Raw genomic sequence first — 13486 nt, 5'->3', positions numbered from 1 at the left:
AGTCTGATACTGCGTCCATCCAGATTTATCTTAAACCAGTTCCAGCCATTTTGAAAGTGTTTTATGTGCACTGAACTTCTGTGATTTGAACCAGTTTCCGATCACTTATACCACTTCACGTGTAATTCCTGTCCCTAGCCATAGTGACAGGAGAACAAGCAAAACAGTGACATCTAGAGAGTGAAATCTGAGTGCTGAGAGGAGACGTGAAGAATCATTTCCAAAGCTTTATTTCTGGTTTACATCTACGTGACTCCAGTGACTAACAAACACCCTTAGAGAAAGCACATGCTTGTTAAAGAGCCCCCGCCCCTTCTACGAAGGTGTGAAAACATCCAGTGCCCGCACTAATGAGGTCCTTCTGAACAGTTAGGGAAGATAAGGCTTTTTAGTATCTTTTCAAAGAAGCAAAAAAGGGCACAGCTCCATTTTCAGGGTCCTTTGGCAGGCACTGTTAAGAGAACCATGTACTTTGTAGCTCAGCAAACTGGACAGCAGAAGTTGCCATTAGCAACAGATGGGCAATCCTGACATCAGGGGTGGCCAGGGCAAGGTCCACAGGCCAAACCAAACTGCAGAATCCTATAATGGGATGCACAGCCACCCTCAGCTTTTATAGGGAGGGGGCTGCAGGCTGCTCAGGTCAAGATGGAGCAGAACATGCTGGGAGCTGTACCGTCCAGGGGCTGCACCTATGCAGCACAGAGGCTGGGACCTGCCAATGTCTTCACGAGTCAGGAGAGGCTCTAGGTCTTCTTGCAAGTTGCCCCTGCAGAGAAGGGATGAACAGAGTGGAAGCATGTCAGCCCCAGATGTGTTACACGTCCCTCCTATAGCATCAGTGGTGTCTCTGGTATATGTGTCTATGCACTGCACTCGTCTCCACACACAGATCTCCGTATTGACCGCTCTTCTAGTCTGATCTTGCCAGGCCCCGCAGTTTGGCTCCAGGCTGTGCCATGCTGCTGTGGCTATTCAGAGGGTTCTGTGGCCATGGTGTCTGCGTCAGGAGACAGCGAGAGCCTCCTGGCTTCCCCATTGTTCACGGTTTCCTTGCTCTCTTCCGGCATGGGATCACAGATTTTATCTTCTGGTTTCTGCTTGAGCTTAAGTGACGAGTCCCTCCTGGCGAGGAGCGTGGGCTGGAACCCAGGGAACCCTCCACTCAGTGTTGAACGCTTCTCTGGGAACAGACACAAACAAAGGATTATTTCCCACAGCAAATGCAGCTTTGGACAAAGGCTGCCCACCCACGAGCCTCTCACCATTGGTATAACAGCATGATATGGCGGCCATTCATTCCGAAGCATTTTACAAGCTACAATGTGTTGTCACATATCACCCGCTACTGAAATGCAACCACTTCTGGGGTGGAGTATGGCAGCCAGTAAACAGTGGAGAGCAAGCACTGAAGACAGCAAGGGGGAAAAGAGACAGAAGGTAATTGCATCCCTGCTTCTGGAAGGAGGGGCACAGGTTCTTCAAGCAGTTACAGCCTTGATTTTGTATCTGATCTGGAAGAGGACAGCACTCTCCCACAGCAAGGTCAGACTTGGTTGCAAAGAACACAGCTAAGAGATTCAAGAGCATTTCCACTAATAGCACAGAAGTGTTCTTTGAAGGCCACCAGAGTAATAGCCAGGCCCAACTCTCCTGAGTTGGTGGGGTACAGAAGTACTGCAAAGCTGACACGGCTGCAGCTCTCAGACTTGGCTATATCTAGTCCCGAGGCCTTCGCTGGCCCAGCTCTCACCTCCCGGCCCAATGGGGTGCATCAGTCGGTTCATCTGCACATTCCAGTGCTTGACGTTGGTGCTGGCCTGTCGCAGCTTCCTCTGGGCCACCTGAAACAAAAGAGGAGGAGAAAAGTGTCATGACAGGATGCCTGCAACCAGCCTGCCCAGTCCACAAAGCCTGGCGGTTACCATCCTCGCTGCACAAGAACTGGGCCTCGATCTTAAGCTACCTTGATAAACGGAGCCTGATCCAAACTGTTCAGGTCCTGCTTTGGCAGGGCTGCAAGCTCAAGATGGGCCCAGGAACTGGAACCAGCTCTTGGAAGCCAGGAATCCCATGCACTGAAGGAGGATGCCATATGTGGACGGTAGTCCCAGATGTATCGTGGGTTCCTAACCAGCGCTGAAGCTAACCCAGCCTTAGTCAGTTTGCTCAGGGCTGCCCTGTCCTGGCCTTCAGTCTTGCTGCACTAAATCCCTTTGCTCTGTCACCTCTGCTGTCCATCAGGCATTCCCTTGTAATTTCTGCAGGGCAGGACCCTTGCCTTCTTTTACTGCCGCTCAATACCAGGCACGCAGTTGGCATGGCACAGACACTGAACAGACAGCTGCAATAAATCCACCACAGTGTGGCAAGATGGTTGGTGGTTTGCTCTGCCAGCCCTCGAGCCTTGCTCTGTCATCAGCACACTTCTCACTTGCGAGGTGAAGGCAAAGGAGCAACTCCCCAAATCCACCACCTCTCTGACTTCCAGGATTCACTAGGAACCTGGTTGCGACAGCTGGGACTGGACTGTCAGCATGTGCTGCCTCCCTGTGATCCATCACAGAAGAGACATTGCTGCTGTACCTAGTGGAGCACCTTCAGCTCAAGTGGTAGAGGCCTGTGCTGTGGGGCTGGAAGGAGCAGGTCCAAACCCCTCTGCTGATCCAGGCTGAGACTGTTACTCAGGCAAAGCAAATGCTGGAACTGGAACAGACTCTGCTTCCTCCCAGAGAGCTGAAAGCAGAACCCCCCAGGCAGCATTTGGGACTCTGTCCATTAGCGCAGCTGGACATCATCAGCTCCTGTGCCCAGCAATGCAGAGTATCTGGCTTCTGCTTGATGACCGTAACTCAGCCAAATCAGACAGAAGGGAGCTGTGCTTGTTGGATGGCCCCTGCCCTCCAGCTTAACAGGGCTGTAATTCTGTCACCAGCGATGCAGCTCTTCTGTGTTTATGCCATGTGAGAACAGACCAGACCGAAGGAGAAGTACAAGCTAAGCATAAATCTCTTGGCTTTTTCTAGAGTGGACACACTGATTTCAGCTACAGAAGAGCCATCCTGTAGTGGGGGAGGCTCTGAGGGCAGGCTGGGTAAATACCTCCCATAAACATTAAAGATGCCCAGGGATGTGGAGGTGCCCCGATGCTCACCATGACATCCTGGTCCACCCGCTGCCTGTTCACTCGCACTTCTTCCAGCTGCTTCTGGGCTTCTTCCAAGTATTTATTTTTGTTTTCCATCTCCTGCTTGAGGACCAGCTTTTCCCGCTGGGTCTTGATGATATACTCCTCCTGCTCCTCCTTCAGCTTCATCAGCTCCTTCAGTTTCTCCTCTTCCTCAGACAGCAATCTGCAGAGGAAATGCTCAAGGTGGTCACAGAAGAGCCTGTACCAGTGCTCCAGTAACACCAACACCTAGGAGGGTCAGAGGTAACTCCTGATCTCAGCCAGCAGGAGCCAACGGTGGGACTGGCATGTGGACACTAGTTGGAAAGGGTTGGCATTGCAAGGAAGCATGTGTAGGAGGACTAGCTACGTGAGAGAAACTCACAGCTGCTCCCGTCTCTGGCAGAGTGCAGAGGAGCAAAGGGGGAATTTGCTGGTTTTGTGCCTGCAAACTTGCGACCCTGAGAGCTCGGGAAGCAGGAACTTCTACTCTCTGGCCTAAAGGATGCAGCTCGGTTGGCCAAGGCAGGAACAGGCTTATCAACCTCTGTCTGCAGCCCAGGCACCAGCAGAAGGGGAGGCAGCACCACAGGGAGTGGACATGGTCTATACCTGCTGTGGGCAAGATCACAGCTACCCAGGCCCAACCTGCCCCAGGAGGCAGCACTGCAGGAAGGGAGGCAATGGCACAAGCTGTGAGCCCTGCTCCCAACTCCTCTGGGGTGTTGCTGGCAGCATGGGTATAAAGGTGAGTATCTCCAGCCGCACCTGGCTTGGGCGTATCTCACAGATTCCTCATCCTGGCGTGCTTTCACCTCCTGCTGCAGTGCCTCCTGCAGCCGCTTCTGCATCTCCTCCAGCTCCACAATCCGCTTGCGCTGGCGCTCGGCCTCAGCCTCCTTCAGGACCATCTCAGCCTGCATGGAGGCCCGAGCCTGCAGAGCCAGGGAGAGGGCAGTGGTCAGTATGGCGTGCATGTGGCCAGCGGCTGGGATTGCCACAGTTTTTTTTTTTAAAGAAATTTTTCACGCTCCAAGCCAACTCAGCCAAATCTAGTCCAAATCCATGAGTCAGTCCAGAGCCATAAGTCACCCTACAACCACCCTACAACAAACATCCTCCACCCCCACCAGGGGCTTCAGATATTTCCAAAGTCTTTCGGCAGGCATCCTACATGCAGGCCCAAGCCCGGAGACTTGGGGTTTGGATGCCCCCAAGTTTTGCCTGCCCTCAGCCATCTGGCCACCTTGATTTCCCAGCTCTTCCAGACACTGCCTAGCTGGGAAATCTCTTCCCCCTCCAGGACCCTTGAATGCAAAGAGCCATGGTCAGGAGATAGGGCCCCACTGCCGTCTCTTTCCTTTTGGCGGGGATGTTTATCCTGGGATCTCTGGCCTGCTGGAGAATCTGAGGAGGTAGACACGGGGAGAGCCTCAATGCAGGATTGCAAGAAAGGGATCCCCAAATGCAGGGACAGCCCCAGCAGCAGGAAGGGCTTGTGCTGGAAACTGAGGGACTTGTGCAGACTACCCTGGAGCTTGCTAGTGAACAGGCCCAGGAGGAATCTTGTGCCCCATGAGCTGCCACATAAGTAACAGCGGGGGAAGCCTCCCCAGCAAAGGCACCACCTTCCCCTGCCAGCCAACCTGCTCGGCCTCTTGCAGCTGGATCTCCAGGGTCCTCTGCATCTCCTCGTGCTGCAGCCTGCGCCGCTGTTCCTCTTCCTGCAGCAGCAGCTCCGCTTGCCGCTGCGCCTCCTTCAGCAGCTCCAGCTCCTGCAGCTTCCTCTCCTTCTCCTCCTGCAGCTGCTTGAGGCGCTGCATCTCCTCCTCCTTGGCGGCTTTCCGCTTCTCCCGTTGTTCCCGCTGCTCCCGACGCTTCTGCTTCAGGTCCTTGTGCAGGGACTTCTTACCCTCGGCTTGCAGCCGGATCGCTGTCTGGATGGCTGCAAGGCAAGGAGGGAAGCTCGCCATGGATCCAGGGACTACACTGTCCTAGCAGCCACTGGCCAGAGCATGGCCTAGGCAAATGAGATTGGAGGCCTGGGGGACAGGACTTCCAGTGCTGTGCTCTGCCGTTGGACACCACTTGACGCACTTGCATGTAAAATGCAGTCAGTGGCTATCTGTCCATACCACTGACTCAGGCCCTGGACACACAAGATATTAAGTCCTGGGGTAACGGTGGATACACAACAGCTATTCTGGTATAGCTTAGGTGGGCATAGTTTGACCTCTGGTTTTTCCTGGGGTAACTACGCTGGGTTCTTGTACATTATACCAGTGCAAAGCTATACCTCAAGGGCCGTTCCTTTTTACACTGCTATACAGGCAAGGTACATGGGAGCAGATGCCTCAAGTGTCCAGGCCTCATTGAGCGACTTCAAAGCGAAGCCTGCTGAAAGCCACTGACTTCAAGGGGAACGAGAGCACAAGCAGTTGCCTGCACTGAAGCCCGTGGGCATCGTCAGCCTCTTGAAGAAGGATGTGGACTCTCTGTGCTACGGGCATGGCCAACCCTCCCCGGGGGCTGGGGATGTGGTGGAAAGAGCAGGGCACTCAGAGCTCTGGACTGCAGCCTCTGCTGTTTTCAGGGCTTTCCTCTCCAGAGGGGAGAGGAAGCCAGGAGGGAGCTGGGAAGGGGTGAGAGGGCGGAGCGGGTGCCATGGTACACACCCAGGGTCCACTCTTGCCGCTGCCTAGTGTCCGAGGCGCTCATTTCATACGTCCGGGAAGAGGTTTTCACACAGAACATGCACCGCTTCCCATCCCGGTCAGGCAGGACCTGCAGAGAGAGGTTGGGGAGGGAGGGGGGTGTCATGGCACCCCTGCCCACAGCCCAGGGCAGCCACCATCCAACCCCACCAGGTCTCCCAGCTTCCTACCCGACAACTCCCCATTCACCGCTTCCCCATATCCCCTGCCTCGTCTGCCCCTTGGTCCTGGATGCAGAGGCAGGAGGGTCAAAAGAGGGAAACATTCATTCCTCTCTGCTTGAGTCTCTAGATCAGTGAAAATGGGGGGGCCTGTGTGAAAGGGAGCACACTCCCAGGCCCTGTTAACCCCTCCTTTGCTGAAGGAAAGCCATTGTGGCAGCATTCTTGTAAATGCCAAAGTCTTGCCAAATTAGCATTACTGGGATAAGTGCCAGCTGTAGAAATGCCCTTTCCTTACTTGCCCCATGCACACACAGGGTGGGAGACAGCACAGCTGTGCTTGGCTGGCTAGCGTCTCTACTGCTGTCTCACACCAGGCTTGTCGGACACAGTGGCTCCCCAAACGCGGCCCTGAATGTCACGACAACGCATGACAGCAGCAAGGAACCGTGGGCTGGAGTGAGCCCTGGTGAAAAGGGGCTGTATGGAGAGCTTGAGCACCAAGTCTTTGCTCTCTCTGTGCCCAAGATGGCTCCTGTCTGGTCTGGCCCAGTCTCCAGAGGCCATTCATTCCTTGGTTTCTCTGCAGACAATCAGCTAGGGCCAGCTGTAGCAGTGATTGGGGGGTGGCCTGGCAGGAACTGGACTGAGATATAGCAAACTCAAATCAAGTAGAAAAACCGTCACCTATTGCCCTCCTTGCCTTAGCCTGTAAACAAACTACTGGTTCGGGTTCTTCTACATCATTCATCACGGTGGGATCCAGCCACAGGGGAACTACTGGTAGAAACAGTCTGATGCATTCCCAGTGCTTTTCCAAGGCTATTACGCAGTACCTGTTATCACTTGTAACAGCAGCACGTGGCTCCATCTCTCTTACGCACACATACGCTTAGGTATTAGCGATTACCCCCATGAGACAGATGAGCCCAGTCACCCCACAAGACCCCTCCACCAGAGCCTGGGTGCTCACCTCCACACAGCAATGCTTGTCAAGGACGATGCTCCCCTTCTTCTCCTTCCGCTCCTCACTCATGTAGTAAGAAAGGCTGCTTGGCTTTAGTGTGAACCACCGCTCGGACCAGTTTCTCCTCAGCTGGCCCTTCTTCCAGAGGTAACCCTGTAGCCAGAGACAGGCAGGGACTCACAGTCCAGGGGCTGCACCAAGCCTTGCCCCCATCCTGTGAGTTTAATGGAGGGGGCTGTAACTGGCTCCTGCCATGGTTATTTCAGATGCCACACTTCAGCCTGGGCCCAGCTACCAGGTTATTTGCCCTCAGGGCCATCTAGGTGCATCTGCACCCACTAATCTTCCTAGCAGAGGGCCCAGGGGTGCATGCTGGATAAATCTCAGCCACTGTCCCCTGGGGCGTCAGGAGGATGTACACACATGGCCCAGTGTCAGCAGCCAAGAAGCTGTGTGTCCTGGTATGCTAGCCTGCACAGGGAGCTGGGAGGACCAGTCATACCAGTCACGTGGGCTCCAGGTCCTGTCCACACAGAGTAAAACACAGCAGTGTGCTGACCTGAGTCTAGGAATACAGGCTTGGCCTCCAGCACGGGCAGCTCCCACATTACGCACTGTGTGCTGCCTGTGGTGGTAATGGCCAGACCCTGTTTAGAGCCAGCAGCCGGCTGCAAACCGTGTTACAAGCGTGAACAGGCTTTTCTCACCCAAAAACCCAATGCCTTCCTGTGCTTCCGAGCAGCCACATGCAGACTCGGGCTTTACAGAGACACTTGGCTACATGTCTAAGACCTCCCAGGATCTCAGACTGTAGGGAAGACAAGAGCTGCTTCCACCCTACAGGTGGGTGAATCAAGGCAGCCTGATGTGGCCCACGTTAGGGAGCAAATGTGGCATGAAGACCACCCCAGAGCTCCCGATTTCCCCATTCCTTGCTTGAAGCCACCAGCATGACCGATGCCTGATTGGATATGCTGGGTGCTGTGTTCCCATATAGCAGTGAGAAGTCCTGGGGCTGGCACCCTTGCCAGGCTCGTCCCTGGGGTGTCTCTTGGTGTCTGTTGTGGAACTGGCTTTCCAGAAAGGAGTGGGACAGGGTGAAAAGCCCTCCAGGGGGGCTCTCTGGGCTATTCTTAGGTGACTGTGTCTTTCCTGCTTTGAACTGCCCTTTGTTCTCAGCTGGGTGGGATCACAGTGGGGTTTCTCAGTGCATCACAGCCTCTGCCCTTGCCCATGTGGGGGTGAGAAGAGCAGCAGAGAGAGGGAAGGGCCTTCCCAGGCAAGAGCTCAGTTTTCCTCTAGATGGACACTACACAGACCCACTGCCCAGGTTAGAGTGAGGAGCATTCGCAGCCCGTTTCCACAGGGGTGGGATCCCAAGCCAAGCTCCTCTTGTGTCCCCCAGAGCGCGAGGAGCTCCTTGCCTGCTTGAGCACGTCCTCAATGACCTCCTGATACACCTCTTCGATGGCCATGCTCACAGCCTCCTGCTCGATCCCCCGCAGGAAGCGCCCCGAGTTCACCAGGTCCAGGAACTGCCAGACCGTCAGGCCACCCTGCTGCTGGGGCTCCTGGGAGAGGTAGTCGTCCAGCTCACAGCTGTTCAGCTCCACGTTCATGGAGGTGCAGATCTTCTTCAGCAGATACTCCACCTGCAATCAGGAGAAGTCAGATGCTGGGGGCGGGGGGCAAAGCAGGAGATATTTCCATTTTCTGAGCCCCCAGACCCACCTCTGCTTCCACCCCAGGAACTTCTAGAAAGCAGGAGCCACCTCCATTTCTAGTCATTTCCAACCCAGGGCCTCAGAAACTGTGAGGCAACTTGCTTTCTATCCAAGGTACTGAGAAATCCACATTTTCAAACCAGGAACCTCCAGAGATCATGAGGCGCCCCCATTTTTACACAAAGATGCAGGATTATTCCCATTTCCACCACAGGACCTCCTTTTCCACCTCAGGCAGACCTCATTTCCACCCAAAGAAAACCCAAGAATCCTCCCTTTTACTCCAGAATTCCCCAAAACCACTAGTGGCTGTCCCCAAAACTCAAAGCAACCGAATGCCAGGCCAGCGGTTTCAACACTGCCAACTATATCTTTTCACTTAGCACTGCTCTCTGCTGCATTCAGCTTCTCTCAGCAGGCCAGCACAACACAAGGGCCGCTGCAATTTCTGTTTACAGATGTTGCACACGCGGGTAACCCGGTGCACGCACAGGCCTGCATCTCTGCAGACATCAAGCATCCCTTAAGTACATTAAATTCTCCCTCCAAGGACTCCATCATGTTCCCTTCATGCCAGCAGCCCATCCAGAGGCCTGGAGGAGAAGCTTGCACATAGCTGCATGCAGACTCAGGAAGTCAGCACAGCATTTTTTTTGTTTTCTTTGATTTTGACACTCGGTTCAGATTTGGGAAATTTTCTTTAGAACCACAAGGGCAAGCAACTTAAAAAATATAAATACATCAAAAAGTGTAGATTCTGCAAAAACTAAATCTGTCCGGAAGGGGGTGGATAGATCCCTCCAATGTGCCAGGCTTGATCCGTGTCTTTCAATAAATAAAGAAATCAGCTTCAAGCCCAGCTTCGGGAGTTGGGTGCAGTTTATTTGACTGAGTGTTTCTCAGCCACCTCTCACTACCCAGGGGCTGCGCTGGAGCCCGCAGGGGAAGGCAGAGCTCCGTGCCCAGATAACTTTGCTGAAGTCAGTGTGGTTTAACTGTCGGGTAACTAAAGGCAGGATAGCAGCCCAAGTTCCCCTGGCGGGCTGCGCTTTCTGTCCCCTCTACCAGCTTGATGTGAAAGTGGCCAGGGGACACCGGGGTGGGGGGAACCACCCCACCCCCAGTCCGAGGCACTTCAGCAGAAAGCTGATTCAGTGTGTCAAGGCCCGGGGAACAGGAAATACCTCTCTTGGGGAACAGGAAGTGCGGTTGCTGTCAACGCAGCCGTTGCTCCGCTTTGTGCTGATCTAAAGTGGAGATGGAGCAAGAGTGGCAGCCGCACGGTGGGAGCAGATGACAGCTGCCAGCCTGGCCACGAGTGGCCTCACCAGCCCAGAGCATGGGCGAGGGCAGGAGTGGGCTTGGTCAGTCCCTGCGGTGCTGGCGAGGCTGCTGTTAGCTTTAAAGCAAGCATCGTGCCCCACATCCACCTCCGCCCTCCACTTCTGCTCCCCCGCTTCCTCCCTCCACCAAGGCCTGTGGATTAGAGAACCACCTGATGGAGACTCTAGAACTGCAGCAAGTCACCATAAAAACCTCACTTTCTTCCCACATGCCTTGTGGAATTTAGAGATTACTATTAGCCCTTTCGGCCGAACAACTGTGATTTGCCTCCTTTAACTCTCTGGATGCCGTGGGCATCTTTCATGCACGCATTTATTAGTCTGGGTCAGAGCACTCCCTCTCTGACTTAAGCTGGGGCCGATGGAGATCCATCACAGCTCTTGCCATTACTAAGGTGCAGCTAAACTGACCGATCACCCCAAACGTTCTGGAAGACCCTCATATTTGGGGTTTGTGTCCCCAAGACATCCCAGAGATAGGACTTTTGCTCCCCACAAATTGGCCCCGGAGGGGTCAGGCAAGGTCCCGCTGAGAAGATGCTGCCTGGCACAGGGCTGACGCAGGCAGGCAGCTTCCCAGGCCCCCAGAGAGGTAGAGTCAGAGGGCAGGGAGGACCTCAAGGGGCACCTAGCTGCCACCCCACAGAGAAGGGACACATTTTCCAGGTGGCCACATTTGACGTGCATGCTTCCCAAGAGAGCTACCAATTTGCCTTAAAGGCAAATGACAGCTCCAGCTGTGGCCTCCTTGCAAAGCTGCACTCGTTAGCTCTCCTGAGAGGTGGAGCCACGTGGCCCAGCCCCGGTGCCGAGTGCTGTCCAACTTCCAGCTCAGCACTGCGTGAATGCGGCACCGCACCTGCAGCACCACACTACAGCGGCTACACGACTTCTGCTTCAGGAAGTCCACGGTGCCTCTGGGACCGTGTCTTGGATTTTGCTCCCCTAAGGCTTGGTGCAGCCCCTGGGGACCCTCTGTCCTGGCATGCAGGGAGTCAGCTGGTTCAGAGGGTGCAAGAGGGGTTTTTTTGTGAAGTAGCAGCCCCCACTGGGTAGGCACTATGGACGTGAAGCAGCTGGTGCCCAGGCGTTGGGAGCTCATCGGGTTCCTGCAGCTTTCAGTGCATTTGCAAGGGGCCTGCTCCTTCACAATCTCTCTGAAAAGTGTGGACACCCCAGGGACGTCCTTGTGAGGCATGTGTGTGCACAGTCAGCCAGCCCCTGGCCTTGGCTTGGTCGGTCTCGGCTGCAAGAGCTCAGAGAGGACCTGAGCCAGGCATGGTCATAGGCTTCAGGCCTCTTCGTTGTCCGCTGACACCTGTGGCCACTCGCACGTTTCAGGGACACAGCATGGGTGAGACCGGGATGCAGCCGAGGCAGGTGCAATGCGAGCTTCCAGCACCGGCCCCCACCCAGCCTCACATCTTGGCAACAGCTGTGCCCACACCGCACAATCGAGCTGGAGTCAAGAACAAGCGTGAGGCACAGCTGTCCTTGGCCCTTTGCAAGCAGAGCATGATTGAACATGCTTTACCAAGGGAGCTGAGCCCCCGTCGGTGGGAAAAAAACCCACACTGGATAGCTTATGAAACCCAGCCTCTCGCACTTCCCCGGCTGTCAGGACACCTTCAAGAACCATCACCTGGCTCAGGGCATTTGGCTTTCCCTAGTAGAAGCTGAGCTGTCTCCCCTGGGGACTGGCTGCTCTCCTGCCTCTGCCTCAGCTACTCCCCTTCCTGTCTGAAACCACAGCACTGCCCCACTTCTACCGCCTGTGACAGCAGGGCTTACGGCTAGCCGGCTTTCAGATCCTAAGCAGAGGGCAGTTGTGTAGAGAATGCCACGCACCACCGTCCTCTACAGCTTCACACCATCTCCTTCCAGCTGTCACCGTCTGTCTCACAACTTTTTATCACCGCTGTCCTGATGGTCTAGCCACAGGCCAAGCAGTCCCGGTGACTCAACCCTGCTCTCTCTCTCTAGACCCTAGAAGGAAATTGCATCCCCATGGTTCATTCAGCCCCTGGACTCTCTGCTAGGGCTGTGCAAAGTACCGCTTACAGCAGGGAGGAAGGGGGTTGAGAGGTAGGCCTACGCCTCTCCTGATGTGGCTCTGAGACGCAACGCACTCATTTCATGTAGGCCAGCAAAAAGCTGGCAGATGATAGCAAGATTGCTGACCTAGGCCTGAATTAACCTCGTGGCTCCCTCCTGTAACCGCCCATGTCATCATCCCTTGCTGTATGCTGTGAGTCGGAAAGAGATGCTGCTTACTACCTGGCGGTCCAGTAGCAAACCTGGCATAATCAGGGTCCCTATCCATGATAGCAAAGCTGGGACCCTTCTTGGGGGTGAAATGGAGAAGACAAGGAACTCCTACCTCATCCGGGACCATGACCAGGGGGTATTTGTCTTCAGAGAGGAAATTAAAGAGACACCAGAGCTTGAAGGCGTCTTGATGGGACACAACGCTGTTCCCATTTCGGTCTGGCTTGTAATTCTTCTTCGCCGTCAAAGTCCAGCAGAGTTCATCGAAATTCTCCTTGACAAAAGCACCTTCCTCCACCTGCAAACAAGCCCCATGAACCAGTGATGGCAGTGCCGCCACACTACAGAGTCCCAAGGTTGATACCACAGTGCTCGTCAGCTGGAGGGGAGGGCACTTAGGTCTCCTAGTGCCCCTGTGAAAAGGACGAGTATCATCCCTGCTTCACATGGGGGGAAAGGGAAGCACGGGGAGGGGAAAGCACTGGTCCACAATCTTGCAGTGTGTCACTGGCACAACTGGGAAGAGAACCCAGCAGGAGTCCTGGCTCCTTGTCCACTGCATTCATCACCAAAACACATCAGTTTAAACCCAGAGTCCAGGGCAGTAGGGAGAGTGCTTCCAGCACCGCAGTATCTCAGCCTCGCATCAGAACATCTGCCTTGGAAACCGGCCAAACGCACTTCAGTTCCCCGCTGAGCCCTGAGACTGAGTGATTGCTGCAAAGTACCAAAAGGCAGCACAAAATATATAATAAAGATCTAATATAATATATATTTTGTTATATAGTATAATAAAATATATATAATAAAGACCTCCAGGGAAGGAATTCTACCTGATCTACACATCAAAGAGCTACTCAACAGAGACACCCACAACAGCTCACAGAGACACTCCCATGGACCCAGAGGGAGACAGCTTTCCATCTTCAGCTTCCTCTGTGCAAAAATGAAATTTGTTTCCTACCTATGCGGACATTTTACCATCTTGTACCATCTATACTTTTCCCAGAGCCTGATGAAGGGACTTTGATCCCAAGAGCTTGCAGGAAGGACAATTTTCCTGCAATTTCCCAGTTGGTCTAACAAAAGGTATTTCGGAACCAAGAGTTCCAGTTTTCCGTACAATAAAAATCAGCACTT

At 54.2% G+C, this 13486-nt stretch overlaps 1 protein-coding gene across 1 annotated transcript in view; it reads right to left on the bottom strand.

Annotated features, from left to right (window-relative positions):
* Positions 1-207: 207 nt before the first annotated feature.
* DEF6 (DEF6, guanine nucleotide exchange factor) overlaps positions 208-13486 on the bottom strand; it is a 31548-nt gene continuing 18269 nt past the window's right edge. Inside the window, exons 3-11 of the mRNA XM_019546750.1 lie at positions 12459-12644; positions 8436-8663; positions 7018-7164; positions 5845-5953; positions 4816-5114; positions 3938-4104; positions 3155-3353; positions 1754-1844; positions 208-1183 (exon numbers count right to left, since the gene is read on the bottom strand). Coding sequence (XP_019402295.1) covers positions 972-1183; positions 1754-1844; positions 3155-3353; positions 3938-4104; positions 4816-5114; positions 5845-5953; positions 7018-7164; positions 8436-8663; positions 12459-12644 — 1638 coding nt within the window. The 3' untranslated portion in view covers positions 208-971. The remainder of the gene's footprint in view (positions 1184-1753; positions 1845-3154; positions 3354-3937; positions 4105-4815; positions 5115-5844; positions 5954-7017; positions 7165-8435; positions 8664-12458; positions 12645-13486) is intronic.

This window comes from Crocodylus porosus, unplaced genomic scaffold (assembly GCF_001723895.1).
Source record: "Crocodylus porosus isolate Cpor-Errol unplaced genomic scaffold, CroPor_comp1, whole genome shotgun sequence".
In the NCBI taxonomy this organism is placed as follows: domain Eukaryota; kingdom Metazoa; phylum Chordata; order Crocodylia; family Crocodylidae; genus Crocodylus; species Crocodylus porosus.
This window is presented reverse-complemented; position numbering and strand designations above follow the sequence as displayed.